Below are 19,349 nucleotides of genomic sequence, written 5' to 3'. Positions count from 1 at the left end.
GCAATGACACCTTGGACACGGTCCACTTGTACTGCAGCAGTGCAACATCATGCTCATTCAGTGTGACTCAGACGGCACAGAGCCCGACACCTCCGGATGAATAAGGGAATGATGTATCTCTGGGCTGCTGCCCCAATTTCAGTGTGTGTGACCCACATGGAGATGGAGAGAAAACCACAACATATGCAAACATACAACGTCACAGGAGGTGTGTGAGCTTATCTGCGGTTTACACTTCAATTGAGCAGCAGAGTGTGAATGTGGCTATCAGAGCACGATGACGATGAGCAGTGAAGTTAGTTAGTTAGTTAACCAGTCACTGGACTGAGTCACACAATATCACTTTGGCTTTGTCATTAATATCAATCACATCATCAACTGCATGTTTTGTGTGATTTATTTATTTATTTTTTTAAATTTCAATTGACTTAATTTCAATCCTATTTTATTCATAAAGCTAAAATGACAACACTGAACACAGTCATCTCAAAGCTTCATTACAGAGACAAAAAAACCCTATGAGCAGGTAGAGGCGACGGTGGAATGGAAAAAACTGCCTTTTCCCATGAAGAAACCAGATCCAGGCTCAGTGGTGGAGACTTTCTGCTGTTTGACTGGAGTTAGAGAACAGAAAGAGAGGAGAGGAGAGGACAGAGGACAAACAAACAACCAGTGGTGGCTGGTGGAACATGTCTTTGGTGGGGCTCTTCATTATTGTTCAATTTCGGTCGGTGTTAACATAACAACAATTGTGCCTTTTGAAGGGGCCGTCCACATGAGAATGTTGCTTCACACTCACGCACCGTTTTGTGCCGATCATCCACAAAATGCTTTTCTTTAAACACAGGTCCCAAAGTGGGGAAATTCTGATATTGTTGATCAGTGATTGATGAAATAGCGGCCAAAGCTGCACACACACACACACACACACACACACACACACACACACACACACACACACACACACACACACACACACACACACACACACACACACACACACACACACACACACACACACACACACACACACACACACACACAGACTACTAGAGAGAGAATCAAGAATCAAGAAATCCTCTTTTATTGAAGAGTGTCGATACAAGATGAAGCACATACAGTTCAGGTTCCACCGTTAGTTTGTTGGCATAAACAAATAATTGACATTCTTACAGTTTATTAATTTATTTTACATATAGATTTTTCTCTTTCCTGGTCCGAGAGGGCTGCAAACTAGCGCCCTCTATTGGCCAGCTGCCACGGCAAGCAAGCAAACAAACAAACAAGCAAACAAACAAACAAACAAACAAACAAACAAACAAACAAACAAACAAACAAACAAACAAACAAACAAACAAACAAACAAACAAACAAACAGACAGACAGACAGACAGACAGACAGACAGACAAACAAACAAACAAACAGACAAACAGACAAACAGACAAACAGACAAACAAACAAACAAACAAACAAACAGACAGACAGACAAACAAACAGACAAACAGACAAACAAGTTCCTTGGGAACCCTTTCTTCCCGAGGAAGCTGAAGCCGGCTGCTCAGAAACGTCTCCTGCTCTGTGTGGCTCAGCGGCTGCTCAGCAGAAGACAGAGGGTAACGGTGGCACAGAGAATCATGGGAGTGGACCATTGAACATGTTCATTTACATTTATTACTCACATCAGACAATGCACCTCATTGCACTGATACACGTTGTACTGCATTAATACTTTTTCAAATAGGAAATGTAATACTTGTTTTTATAAGGCTGTTTGTTGTTTGTTGAGTGTCGGTATGTGTGTGAGAGACTTTTTGTTTTGCGTCTTGGAGTGTTACATACAGTATGTGTGCTGGATTTCTTAGCTGTAGCTGAAATCTGATGCAGGGACTGAATTTAAAAAATAGCAGGTGGCGTTGTTGAGCTAGTTTGCCACTTAAATGTGTATTTCCCCCTAAATCTTAAATGTTGGTGATGACTGTGGCAAGTTATGTAACCTGTTGACGATGTTTAAGCACTCAAATGCAGCTGTTTTTGTTTTGTTAGGAGAACGTTGCAATTTTTGTGAGTGGTTCCTTGGTGTTTGGATCTTAGTAACAACTTCTTGCATTCCAATAGGGTCTTCGCATCACTTGGTGGTCGTGAAAGAAGCCCAGAGTACAATTCCCAGCAGTCTTAACCTACATCAGCTCCAGTAGAAAATGGTCCAAGGTGACCTGAACCAGCTACAGTTGTAAGCTTTACTTAATAGAAAAGACTTAATTCTAACCTTAAAAGTAGAGACTCTCATCCTTCTGAACTGAAACTGGGAGCTGATTCCACATGAAGGCTCTGCCTCCCATTCTACTTTTAGTAAACCTGGGAACCTGCAGGAGGCATCACTCTGAGGTGATCTGGGACTCGCAGTTCTTTCATGGAGTCTTGTTGTTAAGAGCTTTAATGGTTAAAAGAAGGATTTTAAATTATATTCTAGATTTAAGCCAATGAAGAAAAGCTAATATTGGAGTGTGTGTGTGTGTGTGTGTGTGTGTGTGTGTGTGTGTGTGTGTGTGTGTGTGTGCGTGTAGGATGGTTCTTTGGTATTTCTTCCTCATCGGGTCTCCTCTCACACACTCTGACATCACTGGAGTTTCCCCTGAGGAGGAACCAGTTTAAAGAGCGTCTCCCTTCAGTCAGTGCACAGATCAGAGCGGCTGAGAGTCGACTTCACCTGAAACAACTCGTGGATTCACAACAATGGAAGGAGAATTGAAGGTGCAGGTGGAAGAAGATGCCGATCAAACACTGGACAGGAGAGTCCGATCCAGGACTCCTGCTGCTCTGCTGCTGTTCACCCTCTGCCTGACTGCCGCTGCTGCTCTTCTGCTCCTCTTCAGTGGACACACCAAGGTAGGTGTGTGTGTGTGTGTGTGTGTGTGTGTGTGTGTGTGTGTGTGAGAACCCGGCCAGTCTCTAATCATCTCACGCCTCTTCCAACAGGGCTCAGGAGCAGGTGAAGATGAATTCGGTGAGCATTCTTCAATAATACACACATGCAAAGAGAATGTATCATAGTCATGAGCTTTTTATTTGTAACTGTTGTACATGTCAACACTCAGCAGAGTGACAAATGGATTAAAATCTACTGCATTGTCTTTTGTTTAACAGATCTGCGCCACACACTGAGACAGCTTTCTCACGTCAGAGCGGCCATTCATTTACACGGTGAGCCCTTATAGACACATGAAGCCTCCATGATTCACTGAAAACACCCTGACAGGTACAAAGCGAGACGCTGGGCTCGTTTCAGCAGAACATTTGGACTTCTGCCATTCTTTGTGTAGAAGTTCCAGTCTCAGACTTTACTTGGAACATACACACATCACATAAACAAACTCAACAAACAAACAAACAATTAGTAACAGCAGAGCAGTATAATCTGGTTGCATGTCTGAAAAGGAGTACAAGGAAGTATAACATTAAAGTCCACCACTTCTCCATGAGTAATGCCTTTTTCTAGCTTCACAACCTCTTTCTTTAGTTGAGTTTCTGGGCTGATGACAGACGTGAGTGTGTGTGTGTGTGTGTGTGTGTGTGTGTGTGTGTGTGTGTGTGTGTGTGTGTGTGTGTGTGTGTGTGTGTGTGTGTGTGTGTGTGTGTGTGTGTGTGTGTGTGTGTGTGTGTGTGTGTGTGTGTGTGTGGAGCCACTGATAGGATGCTTTGAAACTTCTCTCCAACAACCAGAAAAATAATGAAATAGTTATTCATCTTGTTTTTTCCCCTTCTCTTTATTCCAGGAGTCCACAACTCCAGCGTGAAGACATCGGTGCAGTGGAAGGCTGAGGTGGACCAGGCCCACTCTCAAGGAGGTCTCCGCCTGGAGAACAACGAGATCGTGATCCCCAGCAGCGGCCTCTACTTTGTTTACAGCCAGGCGTCCTTCCGGATCAACTGCAACAGCAGGGACCCTGAGGACCGCTCCATGATCCACCTCAGCCACACAGTCAGTCGCTGGTCGGACTCCTGGGGCAGCGAGAGGACAGATTCGTCTTATCACCGCATCCTGCACTCCATACGCACCGCCTGCCAGAGGACGGCCCGTGACCCGGGGCAGGATGGGAGCTGGTTCTCCACCGTCTACATGGGAGCTGTGTTCAATCTGAAGACAGGGGACCACCTGAGGACGCGGATGAAGGAGGAGATGCTGCAGAAGCTGGAGGACGATCCAGACAACACCTACTTTGGTGTTTTTGCCCTGTAATGGGCCGTGACTGAATGTTACCAAGGAAGCTTCAGGTGTGTGTGTGACGCTGCTGTTACCTGGATGTCTGCCACACTGCGTAATGTCAGAACTCCACTAAAGACTCCTCAGGACCGCGGAGCTCCTCAGGGTGTGCCAATAAACAAGCTGTGGTCAGTGGAGCAAACACCTCCTCATGTAATGAACTACTGACTGCAGTATTTTGTACTGCTTCACCTCTCACATGAGCAGAACTTATCGTGCTACTACAGGCCGTGTATTTATTTCCCATGTTGTTACCGTATTTTCTATTTATTTATTTAAATATTTATATATTTATTTCTCTTTGTGATATTTGACATGTTTTGTTTGATAATTTATTAAATTATTTATTTTATGACTTCAATCAGCTTTATGTTGTTTTCTAATCATTTGTGTGTGTGTGTGTGTGTGTGTGTGAGCAATCACAGTTCTGACACACCTTGCACACTTTCTATCACTGTATTAATCTTTACAATACATCAACACCCCCCCCCCCCCCCCCCCCCCCCCACACACACACACACACACACACACACACACGACCCCTGTGGGGTCTGACCTACACTGGTGGGGTCCACATCAGCACAGGGACCTTAATAAGATCAATGTTCTGAACGTCACAACGTCCAAATCAAGATTTAAAGAGTGAACATGCAGCTGGTGTGGAGGAAGAGCTGTGACCACGTCTGTGACCACGTCTGTGACCATGTCTGTGACCATGTCTGCGACCACGTCTGTGACCTGATACTTTTTTCTTCCCCTTGTCCTGTTCGGCAGCTTGGGCCAACAATATGATGTGATTGAGAACTTTCTGGTGTCAGAACAGTTTTTGCTCTTGAACAGGAAGGGGGGGGGGGGGGGGGGGCAATACTCTTCTTAATGCTCCATATACTATTTACAGTTATCCCACTGATCCCAAAAATGTCCAACTGTTGTTAGAGTAAATGAGCCTGAGCAGCTCTATCTAGACAGTAACATGATTTTCAAGTAGGAACATGAATTAACAACAATATAAGCACTTTTGTTTTTTGCTCCCATTTTCCATGAACTGAAGTCAAAGACCTAAAATATTTTCAATAAACACAAAAGACCTATTTCTCTCAAATGCTGTTCAAAATCTGTCTAAATCTGTGTTCTTCTCCTTTACAGAGATAATCCGTCCCGCCTCACAGGTGGGGCAGATCAATGTCAGGCCAATAAAGAAAAACTGCACATTTCAGGGGTGTTCAGGGTATAAGAGTATTATCATTCTGTTATAACATCCAGTCACAGTTCAGGGGTGTTCAGGGTATAAGAGTATTATCATTCTGTTATAACATCCAGTCACATTTCAGTGATCTGAAACTCAAACACTTTACATTCAATTAGTCAGTTCATAGACAGGCAGCTAGATAGCTTGAGTTGAGGAGGAGTCGTGCTACTGAAGAGTGCACACTTTCATCACCCTTACTTCTTCACATTATCTCCACTGGTTTGTAACCAGAATATGGACTTCCTGTCACAATGCAGTAACACTCCACATTGTGTCCCTACGTTTGTCCACAGCTAAAAAACGTAGTCACTTGACTGAACTGCACATAAAAGCTGAGAAAACGTAACACGGATACGTTTCATCTGCTTATTCTTTTCTACGAGCGACTTCAGGTCACATGACAGCCGATACTCCGGCAGGAAGACTAAACATGGCAGACACAAGCTGGCCAATTCCAGGGTCTCATCGCCAGATCATCACCTTTACCCCGGCGGTACCTTGACCCCTCCAGCTTCTTGTGAAAGTTTGTTACTTCGTGTTTAGAGATACTCTGAGTTATCTAACCTTTATTCTCCTCTCCTGGTGTGCGCCGCTCTGTCCTGCTTCCCCGTGACGCCTTCCTCCACCTCCACGCCACGGATTACCGCTCCACTGGAATATCACTTCATAAATCCTTTCTAAACTGACCTTCCTCGTCCTGTCGGCTCTAGAATCCTTCACACCGCCACACCTCACACTCTGAACGGTTCGCTTTATTTTTTATAGATCATTTCCAATAAAAGAGAGGATTTCTTGATCTCTCGCTCTCTCTAGTAGTCTGTGTGTGTGTGTGTGTGTGTGTGTGTGTGTGTGTGTTAGCAGTTATACTGTAATAAGAGTAATACAGTTAAAACTCAGCTGTGTTTGTCTTTGCTCTTCGTTTATTCTCTTTGGAGACCGATGCAGGCGATGAGGAAAGCCACCCTGAGGAGGCGGGGTTTAGTAGTGATTCCACCAATGACTGATCAACACCAGAGTGACATGAAATTAAACTAATCAGCTTCATTTGATGTCCGAGACTTGGGGCCACTTTTAAATCGGCTCTCCTCAGACCTGCTCAGTGATTCGCTGAAAGTCAGTTCTGCTTTGTTCTGGAGTGTTTCTAACGCCTCGTTTCCACCGCACAAAAAGTACGGTAATGTACTGGTATGGTCCGTTACGGTTCGGGTTTCCACCGCACCAATTTGGGATTTTCCGCAAAATCCCGCTGCAAAGGTGGAGGCTTTTCCACTACCCCTCCGTCGGGGTACTCAGGACCATGGAACGGGTCTGAGTTTGAGGAGCCGTCTGCTGATTGGTCAGTGATTTACTACACGGCCTCAATATTCTGCCATGTCGGCTGTATGAATCCTCTGTTAACAGATTCAGCTTTGCACTGGTTGGTTTTGCTGCTCAACTTTCATGTTGGTCCCTAAAGAGCAGGAGCATGCAGGACAGAGACCGGGACTCTGGAGCAGACACTACGGCCGGAACCGATGCTCTACCGAGTCCACTCGTCGCGTCGCGTCGCTGGCCGGTGCTCTGTGATGCAACGCGACGATCGGACTCGGCCCACGGTGCACCGGGCCACTAGAGCTGCTCCGGGCCCAAAGCCCCAGTGTCCGTCCTCACATCGCGTCCGCGATCTCTGCTCCAATGCGGAAGTTGAGGCTGTCACATCGAGCGGCGTGACACCGGCACCGACGGTCTTTGTTCTGCCGGAATGGCTTCAATGTCGCATCGCTCTCTCGGAACCAACACGGAACTTGCGGCGCGGCACCAGAGCCGCACTCCGGTGCGGGGCGACGTAACCGCGGCTGGCTGGCGTTCCCTCTCTCAGAACCAACACGGACGTTGCAGCTCCAAAACAAAAGGTTAACTTGACAATTATTTCTAAGCGGAGGACGTAAACAACAACAGAGGATTCATAAGGTCCAGATCTGTCGCCCCGGCTGAGATCACTGTAGCAGCGTCACATATCTGCAGAGCTCTAAACCCCGCCTACATTTTTATTGTACTTTCTGCAGAGGAAACGCACATCAGATTTGGGTCTGGTTCCTCTTTGCCGTACTGCTCCGTTCCATCCCTGCACGTTCTCTGTGGTGGAAACGGGGCTTAAGAGATGTTGACACAAGCAGTGAGAGTAAATTTGGCTGAAAAGCTGCAGGACAGGTTCAACTTTGTCCGTCAAAGTTATTTTTAAATTCACAAAAACAGAAAATTGTTTAGAATTATGAAAACGTGTCCAGGTTTAGTAATGTTTATATATATTAATTAATTAATGTATGTTAATCATTAATTAATGTATGTTAATAAATCTAAGACCTTAAAAAAAAGTAGTTTATTTTGCACTTCTATAATACTTTGAAAGATGAATTGATGTGTTGTTTGAAAATAAACCTGATAAACCTTTAGTTTTTACTAAACTCAGACTAACTGTCACTTCCAGTAAACCAGCAACAAAACATTCATTTTCTAAAAGGGACTGATGAAGCTTCTGCTTCTATTTGTTTACTAGTATGTTAATAAAAGAGCCCCCCCCCCCCTGCAGTGTTGGATGCATGTAGGGGTGTGTCTTTGTGTTTTGAAGAGGTGGGTGTAATGTATAGACTACATGGTGTATTTAATTATCATGTTGACTCAAATGATGCCGAGTGATTTTCCCGAGTAGCAGACATGGTCGCCAATGAGATGTGGTTCAGAAGTACGTTATTATATTACTTTATTAGGGTTGCAGCACTGACAGTGCATAGGGCCCTGCTGAATTATTATTATTACTACTTTCAGCCCAAACAAACACGTTTTTGAGGACTGTTAAGTGAAAGTTATCAAAATCTCTCACAAAAGTATGGGGGCGTGGCCACAACCACGCCACCACGTTTGATGTTCGCCATGAAACAGAAAGTATAAACAGCTTAAACGCCGTCAGATCGGCCTCGGGTTGAAAGAGTGAATCAGAGTAATCTGAAGAGCTACAAAAATCGGCACACAGGCCAAGACAAGGAGAACTCTCTTATGGCCGTACTGAAAACTCAACAGGAAGTGGGATATTTGGAGGAAAATGGCGGATTTTGGTGAATCCTTCCTCAAATGTACTAATCTTTTAGAGCGAGATCGTCCCAGGGGGAAACTCCAATCTACTTCAACTTGGGCTCTTTTGATAGAAAAGGGGTTGAAGAGCAAAAGTGATCAAAATCTCTCACAGAAGTTTGAGGGCGTGGCCGTGGCCACGACACAAAGTTTGATGTTTCGTCATGAAACAGGAAGTGCGGTGCAAATTGGCTGAACGTGGTCAGATCAGCCTGGAATTTGACACGTTGCATCAGAGTCCGGCCCTGATCACAACCATATGAAGGTAGCGACCATCAGCCATAGCGCCACCTGCTGGAAGAGAATGTAAATACCTTGGAATATTTGAGTGCGACCTCGTCCGAGATGGTAATTCTAATTTATCAGAAAATTGGTGTGGTGATAGAAAAGGGATTGATGATCAAAATCCCGATTCTGACTCTGTTCATTCTCCTACTTGGCTTCTGCGTCTGAACCTCAGCCTGCACCACATGACAACAAAGTCTTAAATTTAACTTGCAGGAACTCTGCATGCAAACACTGAGCCAGACCGCCACACACACATTCACACCCAGGGGGAATTCATTCACTGATTAAAAACCCAAATAGGATCCACTCACAGGTCTGTTTACATGCAAACAGAGTTTAACTGAGATGAGAGAAGGATGTTATATAGATGCAGAGTGCCACAGGTAAAGTGAGAAAAGTTTGTAGCTGCAGTGACAAGAAGAAAAAGCTTTCATCATCAGTGACGGTGAATAAATAGAAATGCTGTTGCGTAACACACCCTGACTGTGAGCTGCGCTCTTATTCATTCACACAGTGAGAAAGTTTCCTGTGGTGCAACAGTTGCTCCTTTATTACAGAGTGGAAACGAAGAGGGGAACTCCCTGGTCGTTTGGTTATCCCCCCACATTTCCTCCTCCGTTGGCTCACAGAGCAACACTTTGAGTGGAGAGTATCGATCCAACGGTGGAAAAACCAAGACTTTCAATCGTCTCCCACCTCTTTCACTGTGTCATGTCTGTAACTGCTTCATGACAGGACATGTCCTCTCATTCCCTTTCAAACTCAAGCTATGTTAATCACTGGCTCCTCTGGGCGCCACGCTGCATAAGAAATGGAAAGAAACAAGGAATGACGATCATCAATCTCCTGAAATAGTTTTATAACGGTATCATTTTATTTATGTTCACGAATGTGAGGTGTGGTTCTAGGTTCTAGGTTGTGCAGGTCTGGGCTTATGATAAACTCTATTTTTAAATGACAGGTTGATGCAGGAGAGATTTTACCTTGCTGACGTGTTTCAGCTGCTGGGTTGGTGGATCAGATTATACTAACAGATTAATCCAATATGATTCAGCTGCATCAACACAACTTTTCAACAGGGACTTTTTTCAGATCTTCTTCAGTCTCTTCTGCTTTTCTTACAGGAACTATTGTGCCTTTTTGACAGATCAAAGATTTTACCTTTTCTTTTTTTTTGGCAACCAAAGTCAGATTATTTGTAACTATGCCCCCCCCCCCCCCCGCCCCCCCCTTTTTTTTTTCAACCACCTGTTTCACATTTCTTTCGCATCAAGATCTTAGAGAATCAGTGATCATCATGGGTGTTTGAGTTTCAGTGAATTCACCAGCATTCACCTCCATGAATAGAATAGAATAGAATAGAATGTAATGTAATGTAATGTAATGTAATGTAATGTAATGTAATAGAATAGAATAGAATGTAATAGAATAGAATAGAATAGAATAGAATAGAATGTAATGTAATGTAATGTAATGTAATGTAATGTAATAGAATAGAATAGAATAGAATAGAATAGAATAGAATGGAATGGAATGGAATGGAATGGAATGGAATGGAATGAATGGAATGGAATAGAATGTAATGTAATGTAATGTAATGTAATGTAATGTAATGTAATGTAATGTAATGTAATGTAATGTAATGTAATAGAATAGAATAGAATAGAATAGAATGTAATGTAATGTAATGTAATGTAATGTAATGTAATGTAATAGAATAGAATAGAATAGAATAGAATAGAATAGAATAGAATGTAATGTAATGTAATGTAATGTAATGTAATGTAATGGAATAGAATAGAATAGAATAGAATAGAATAGAATAGAATAGAATGTAATGGAATGGAATGTAATGTAATGTAATGTAATGTAATGTAATGTAATAGAATAGAATAGAATAGAATGTAATAGAATAGAATGTAATGTAATGTAATGTAATGTAATGGAATAGAATAGAATAGAATAGAGTAGAATAGAATAGAATAGAATAGAATAGAATAGAATAGAATAGAATGTAATAGAATAGAATAGAATAGAATAGAATAGAATAGAATAGAATAGAATGTAATGTAATAGAATAGAATAGAATAGAATAGAATAGAATAGAATAGAATAGAATAGAATAGAATGTAATAGAATAGAATAGAATAGAATAGAATAGAATGTAATAGAGTAGAATAGAATAGAATAGAATAGAATAGAATAGAATAGAATAGAATAGAATAGAATGTAATGTAATGTAATGTAATGTAATAGAATAGAATAGAATAGAATAGAATAGAATAGAATAGAATAGAATGTAATAGAATAGAGTAGAATAGAATGTAATAGAGTAGAATAGAATAGAATAGAATAGAATAGAATAGAATAGAATAGAATAGAATAGAATAGAATAGAATGTAATAGAATAGAATAGAATAGAATAGAATAGAATAGAATAGAATAGAATAGAATAGAATAGAATAGAGTATCTTGGACAAGAACAACTAAATCAGACTCATGCCCTGTCCACACCACACCATTTTATGTAAGGGCATTATTCTTGGCTGATCCTCCACACGGCGCAGCGTTTTAGAAGCTTGAAAACTTTTATTTTTTTTGGAAAGGCACTAAAATATCCAGCTGCAGGTCCTCACATTATGTTGGTGCTTGTGGATGTTCAGAGCTCCTTTGTCCCACTGCTTGGATAACAAGCTGATCCTGTTTGAAGCTGATGCCACCCCGGGTCTTTTTCTGGGCTGTGTCAGTGTAAGCATGTCATTTAGTGTTTTATACAGGATTTCAGTGAATCAGGTCCAAAGCGTCTCACCCTCATCCTGTCACCCCGCCACAACCCTAATGCTAACAGAACAGGAACCTGAGCCTTAAAACCTCATGTTCACACGTATCATTATGTGTTTTGTCCCTCACATTTATTTAGACCTGCTCTCAGGTCTGCAAAGAGAATAAACGAGGAGCAAAGACACACACACACACACACACACACACACACACACACACACACACACACACACACACACACACACACACACACACACACACACACACACACACACACACACACACACACACACACACACACACACACACACACACACACACACACACACACACACTCTGACCGCTGTGGGTGAAACTGATGTTTCCTCTGTTCCTGCTGCCACCAGCTTTACTTTCTGCTTCACACACCAAAAGCTGCTTTCGTTACGTGGCAGGGTGTGCTGTGCAGGGCGTTCTCAGTTTGTGTTACAGTCATTACTATAAGTACTCATTTGAAGTAATTTCAACACTAGCACTGTTTACACTGACTGAGTTTCGAATTCTTTGAGATTAAAGTAAATCAAGAGTAAAGTCTGAGAAGATGTCAAAAGGTAAAGAGCTCCACTTTGTCATGAATCCAGTTTTCAGCAGAACTTCACCAACATGTTGCTGAGAGTGAAACAGCTTCTGAAGTTAACAACACCAAGTCATCCCGGAATTGAAATTTCTCCAGGCTTCAAACTGTATTTTTTTGGTTTCATGTTTTCATTTAGAAATCATTATTCGGTTCTCATATGTTCGACTGCAAGGACTGAAATCGGCGCCCACCACCCACCAGGTGAATTTGTTTCCTGGCAGGTGAATTGAACCAGTTTAGAGCCACTGTGGCAGGTTGACTCCAGTCAGATCTGATCAATCTTAATGATTAAGGCATAAACAGTACTTTAAATGGGCTGGTTTGCACTAGTATGCAGTAGTCGACAATACATGGGTGATGCGTTCAGGTGCATCATGTAACTCTGCTCTCCGGGGCTGACCAGTCGTTCTCAGAGGAAAATCTCCTCTCCTCACGATCACAATCAGCAAATACTTTATGACCAGAGATAGAACCCTCAGTGTTTGTGTATTTTTGCAGTAATTCCCTCTCCCTCCCTCCCTCCCTCCCTCTCCATCCCTCCAGTCCAGTCCGTCCTCCACAGAAGCCATGTTTAAAACTCGTTTCTTTCTTATAAAAAGAAAGAAAAAACAAAGTAATCCCACAGTGAAATTCACGCCCTGTTACAACGCAGACACATGTGCTTATATACTGTATGTGTACAAATGTACTTTTTCTTTTTAAATTTGATGGGAGCAGCCTATGTTCATTTTTTAAATAGTGTACACTCTACTGTCTGTGGCTCATATTGACCTGATCATCGACAGCGTCAACAGTTTTCACAGTTACACACTTAAATACGTTATATTACTGTACAGGAAGAACTTTTCCTAAAACTTCAAATGAAATTGTTTTCATCAAACTGCAACACATTCCTGTCCTGTCCACTCCTACATGACCCCAGGTACTGCTGTGTCCATTTTCAAGTGGATTCACCGCAGCATTTTCTTCAAAATCACACTAAAATCACCCCGAATTCAAATATCGCTGTCAGGGCAGATTTAAAAATTCCCTAAAATATGTCATTGTTTACCTGCCGTACAAAATGTCTGTGCACGCCACTGAAGACTGTGTTTTTGTCCATATTTGTATGAGAGCCTGACAGCATGTCATCGAGGGGAGTACCGGCACTTATTTATTACCACTTAAAGCACTGGGCATAAGAGTGTACTTCCCACAACCCTGGAGTCAAACCCAGTCTAATTAGATGTTTCTGATTGGGGTTGGCAACTGTCCCTTGAAAAAAGAAATTGTCCCTCTATTTCCAAACAAGAGTTTACGTCCCGTATATGAGCTGAAAATGGACTTCGTCCCATATTTCTGTGAGGATCAAACAAAGTCTGTAAAATGTCAAAGGCATTAATGATTATCAAGGCGTTTCCTATGGAAACTTCTTCAGACGCTTCTCCTGCTCTGTCATAACTCATTATGTGACCATACTCACACACCAGTATGATAATACACAATTCTGCTTATCTCATCTTATCTTAGCTCAACAGCACTACAGAACCTCTGGAGCAGGAATACATGCAGTGGCGTTTCTGGATGTAAATAGACTGATTGGCTGGTGCCTCAATCAGCACCAGCCAATCAGCTTTGAGCATCTAATGACGTTGTTAGTGATGCTTCAGGCTTCAGGCCCCACGAGGCGTCAGAATCATGTAAACTGAATGGATGGAGCCACTTTCACTTTACTGCATCCAATACACACTGCATGGTGAGAGAGGGGCGAGCTACACTAATGTAATACACACTGCATGGTGAGAGAGGGGCGAGCTACACTAATGTAATACACACTGCATGGTGAGAGAGGGGCGAGCTACACTAATGTAATACACACTGCGTGGTGAGAGAGGGGCGAGCTACACTAATGTAATACACACTGCGTGGTGAGAGAGGGGCGAGCTACACTAATGTAATACACACTGCGTGGTGAGAGAGGGGCGAGCTACACTAATGTAATACACACTGCATGGTGAGAGAGGGGCGAGCTACACTAATGTAATACACACTGCGTGGTGAGAGAGGGGCGAGCTACACTAATGTAATACACACTACGTGGTGAGAGAGGGGCGAGCTACACTAATGTAATACACACTGCGTGGTGAGAGAGGGGCGAGCTACACTAATGTAATACACACTGCACGGTGAGAGAGGGGCGAGCTACACTAATGTAATACACACTGCGTGGTGAGAGAGGGGCGAGCTACACTAATGTAATACACACTGCGTGGTGAGAGAGGGGCGAGCTACACTAATGTAATACACACTGCATGGTGAGAGAGGGGCGAGCTACACTAATGTAATACACACTGCGTGGTGAGAGAGGGGCGAGCTACACTAAGGCACCATCAGTGTGGATCAGGAGGAAACACAACCTGGAGCAGGAAGAGGAGACCAGGAACCAGGGAGGACAGTCCACACAGTAATTATGTACTGTATAAGAGGAAGTTTTATTCACAGACAAGAAGATACTGTAGATAATCTTAAAGAATTAATAGCATACTTTGCATGCAGTCCTTTCTGATGACACCAGGTGGCGCTCAGCCCCACCTGCCCCTGATGACCAGTCGCCCCTGGAAACATGGCAGTCCAAGAGAACAGCAGACAGGAGGATGCAAGTTATTCAGGCTGCCGACATGAAGAACTATGGATCTACTTAAATTCAGGTTCAAGTCAAATAGTTAAATAAGAGTTTCACACAGAGAAAAAGGGCTTAAAACGATTCACCACGCCAAAAAGCGTGAAGGTAATGGTGTCGGCTGGCCCTGCCAGTGAGATGAGCTTTACTCATTTTTCAGCGAGTTGGCCACCCTTGTCAGACTGTTTAGTGCTGATAGTTATTACTCCGCGTTCTGAGCTGAGCTGGTTGTGTTGAGTTATGCCGACACGCCGAGATCTGCACGCATGCTCTACTATGAGATGCTCTACTATTTTGTACGGCACAGGACTTCTTGATAACGAAGCAATGCTTTCATCAGGTTTATCAGTGACTACAAAACACACAAAGTACACAGTATATGAAGGCTTGGATTTCTTAACATTAAAATTTGTATTTTCATCTGAAAGAGAACGTTTGCTGCTGTCGATCGCAGCAGGTGATTACATGGGTTCTTTGTATGTGCCAATTAGTGCATCGCCTAGAGTTCCAGCTGAGGTCATACATAAACCACAATTTATTCTGTCAGGACAATATTTGTTGAAGCATTTGATTTAGGCATATCCAGAAAGTTTAGAAATCCACAATGTAATGCTAATTTCTCAATGCAGTCAGCAGGCTGAAATTATTTGAATCCCCTATAAATTTGGCCGGTGGCGCAGTGGTTTGCACTCTCGCCTCACAATGAGTGACTGTAGGTTCAAGTATGGCCCAGGGCCTTTCTGTGTGCGTGTGTGCTTCGTCTGGGTAGTCCGGTTTCCTCCAACAGTCCAAAAACATGCATGCTCATTTGGTGATGGTAATTCCCAGTATGTGTGTGTGTGTGAGTGATGGACTGGCAAACTGTCCAGGTTTAATCCCGCCCCTCCCCATCGTGAGCTGGGATTGGTTCGACCACCCAGCAACCCTGAACAGGAGTAGTGGGATGCAAGGCAGGAGTGGGACTCATTATCAGACCTCAGATCCACTTTAGATCACCAACCTATTAGAATCATGTAATTATAATCTTAAATGTGAAGTCTATAGCGCTGTTCTGTAAAGCCTTGTAATTCAACCTATTTTTTTTAGAATATTTCCATTTCATTGCAAGTAAGAGTTGCTTCATAATGAAAATGTAGTTAACACAAGTTCACCAACATTATACAATACTTCTTTTTAATTTTTTTTATAATTTCAGAATCTATAGTTCAAATAAGTGTTAACAGACATCCAAACCTTAAAAATGAAACAAAAACAGAAAATATTAGATTCATAATATGGAATTAAAAAATGAACTCTCTTATAACACTATCATGTGTTTTTCAAAGAAACATGGCCGACCCTGGAACATGAATAAACCCTGCACAGTGCACTGGTCTCTGCCTTTGTTTATGACGATATCATTTTCCACAGACATGAGGATTCCTTCCTCAGTGCCCATGAGCATGAATGCTTCAAGTTTCTTCTGGTCAAAGTGCTCCTGAGTCTGTTTTTAATGAAATGTACTCTTGAGAAACTTCTCATATATTGGAAGTACTGCTTGATTGTTCACACACTGTTCCACAGCTCAGCTGTTCCTTCATAGTGACGGCCCCCCCTCCTCACCACTGGCTCTGCTTCTCACACTAAATCACTTTTTAAAAAGGATCTAAATTCTCAGCACAAACCTCCTCTTTTCACAAAGTTCAGCTCAGTTTCATTAATGTAGAGCTGAATCATCTAGAATCTCAGAGCGTTTCTTATATGGAGCAGGTCTCCATCCTGCTCTTCATTCGATGGATTCTAATAATCGGATCTATCCTGAGATCAGTTCTGCCTGCTTGGTGCTGCTGGGTCGGGGTTCTGAGGAGCCAAAAGACAAAGTTTCCCCGTTATGTGGCGTTGCATCAGACCATTAGTCAAATGATATAATTTCATGTTATTTGCCACAAAGCCACAGAATTCATTGACTTGATCATTAACAGGAACAGTGGTTTGGAGGTAAAGTTAACATCTTACCTGTTCCATTGTCATGTGGAGTTTCTAACCGTGAGCTGGTTTTAATGAACAAGTTGCCAATCTTAGGACATGTCGTTGCTTCTGTTTCCAGAACTTTCCTCTTTTTAATTCTTGCCTTCTCTGCTTCACCTTGATCTTTCTATCCATCTTTCAATCCCACTGACCGACTGAACAGACGTGTTATGTCGTCAGGGTGCGTCTGCAAAAAACCAAAAGAAGCTGCAGTGGCAAACTTAAAAAAAAAGTTTATTCTAAAAAAACCAAAAGAAGCTGCCAGTGGAGGGGTCGGGGGCGGCCCAGGAACAGCAGAAACATCATGTGATCAACATGGAGCTGTGAAAAACAAAGTGAACACTGGCCCTCGCGGCCCAAACATCAGACCGGCCCAGGGGGAATTGTCCCGGTCCTCCCGATCAGCCACTCCGGCCCTGGCGCGATGGATGGATAACTTTAGCTGTGATGAATAAAACACCATGTGGCGTGTGTCCAGCCTGGACATGTCATTGTCAGTGAAAATAGTCTTTTATGGCTGAAACTGAGAAATGAAAAGCGAAGCCCTCTCAGCAGAATGTTAGAAGAGCCGTGAGCTCATTGTCAACCACTTCTGTTGTTTCCATGTCTGATTGGTTAGTCTGATGTCTGATGACCACATGTTGCCTGTTTGATCCCTCTGTTTTTTGTTCTAAGTGTTATATTTTCTCTATAAGTGTTGATATTTTCCTTGATTCCTAAGCTATACTTATTTTAACATGGTAGTTCTTTTTGTATTGTTGTTTCCATGCAGTTATGGTCCAACACTTGGAATTGGGACATTGAGGTTAAAGGCTTATTGTTGTGTTGTGGTGAGACCTTTGGTGTTTAATAACTCAGCTGTGGTAAATTCTCTCCTTACACTCGGAAGACCTTTCCATAACAATTTACATTTTCCTTGTGTGGGTCCACAGTTGAATGTAGGGAATAATGAAGAATAATGAATTCTATCGTTGAGAGCAGATAATGTAACTAACCTTCTAATCATCTAATGATGCGATTGCCATTTCATTTGTGTGTGTCCAGTGCAGCTGAACACAGGAAATACGTTTATGTAGGCTTACTGTAAATTCCTGTGGGGAGATATTGATATAGAGTTTTAACCTTCATTTTGAACCACTTTATTCTCTATTGTTTGTTTTATCCAGATTTCATCTCCTCTTATTTCATAAGGATTGGATAGTTTTAGCCCTGTAAATTGGTATCGAATTTGTACTGAATAATCAGCTCTGGTAACAAGTACTGATTGGTAAGTACTATGGCCATGTCTTATAAGCCCCCAAAATGTTTCTAGGCATTGCACTGTAACTGTACACATAAACACATAAATATACATGTAGCTGGTAAACATTTTGAGTGGCTGGTAGATTTTAGGATTTACGAGCCACAGTGGTAGGTGGACCAAGTAGTTAATTTAAATCCCTCTTCTTCTGGCAGATATTTAGGGACCGAGCCGAAAAGACCAGGTCCCTATTGTGTTTCATACGCAACACAAAATGGCTAGAGAGCCAAAATGGCTCTCTAGCGCCACCTAGAAAAATGATAACGGCGACCATGGCCCGTAGGAATGTCGTAGAGAGATCAAACGAAAACTCATTTGTTCGTCTCATTGAGACCTACAAATCACGCGCTCTAACTTTGGACCTACTGTAAATCCAACAGGAAGTCCACAATTTGCCTTTCAAAATAAGATTTTCACCCAAAAAGGCCTTCACGCAAACGCTGTGTCATTTGTGATTCAAAAGGTCAGTGAAAATAAAGTCACATTATTTATTTGACATCGACAAGTAACAAAAGTTGTGTAGCAAACATAATAAAACTTACTTGATTTGTCACACAGACATAGATTACTATTTGTGGGGTTGCACTGTCCTTGACTTATGAAATCGAATTTAACTTTTGGGTAAATGTGCATGCATTTATCTATTGTATTCATGCTCACACACTTTCAAATGGTGACACAGACCATTCAAAAGCATAATGTACTCTGTGCTGTGGACAACTCGATCAATATGGTGTAAACTTTCGCAACAACCTTTCGCAAAGACAGTGACATACAACCAAAACAGAAACAATGCCATTGTTGTTTCTGTCCGTCTAGTAGTGCATGTGTAGAAGAACTATTGACCACAGCTGTGATGTGCATGTGCAGTAGCAGTGTTTCAGAAAAGTTCAGTTGTACCCTGTTTCCATGGCTATGGAGTCAAAACTTTTTCAAAAAGTTCCACCTTGGGAGCCGTTTTCATAAAGTTATGTTTTCAGTGGGTCCAAGCACCATTGTCATGTAAATGAATCCCCAAAATACAACTTCCATCTTTATTTGAAAATGCTGTCATGTAAACAGGACCTTAGAGTCGTGAT

The 19,349-nt window shown here is 42.3% G+C and overlaps 1 protein-coding gene across 1 annotated transcript; it reads left to right on the top strand.

Moving 5' to 3' along the window:
• Nucleotides 1-2,677: 2,677 nt before the first annotated feature.
• On the top strand, nucleotides 2,678-4,621 carry tnfa (tumor necrosis factor a (TNF superfamily, member 2)). Its single transcript, XM_080484331.1, has 4 exons — nucleotides 2,678-2,887; nucleotides 2,978-3,005; nucleotides 3,146-3,202; nucleotides 3,775-4,621. Exons 1-4 carry the CDS (start codon nucleotides 2,735-2,737, stop codon nucleotides 4,236-4,238), a joined length of 702 nt encoding a protein of 233 aa, XP_080340457.1. The 5' UTR covers nucleotides 2,678-2,734; the 3' UTR covers nucleotides 4,239-4,621.
• Nucleotides 4,622-19,349: the final 14,728 nt, after the last annotated feature.

The sequence above is a fragment of the Lipophrys pholis genome (assembly GCF_963383615.2).
Source record: "Lipophrys pholis genome assembly, chromosome: 17".
Lineage (NCBI taxonomy): Eukaryota > Metazoa > Chordata > Actinopteri > Blenniiformes > Blenniidae > Lipophrys > Lipophrys pholis.
The sequence above is the reverse complement of the archived record's forward strand: the minus strand, read 5'-3'. Positions and strand labels throughout refer to the sequence as shown.

Coding starts and splice junctions, on each gene's coding strand:
- tnfa (XM_080484331.1), top strand. CDS start 2,735: ATGGAAGGAGAATTGAAGGTGCAGGTGGAAGAAGATGCCGATCAAACA. Junction 2,888..2,977: donor TCTTCAGTGGACACACCAAG/GTAGGTGTGTGT, acceptor CTCTTCCAACAG/GGCTCAGGAGCAGGTGAAGA. Junction 3,203..3,774: donor AGCGGCCATTCATTTACACG/GTGAGCCCTTAT, acceptor TCTTTATTCCAG/GAGTCCACAACTCCAGCGTG.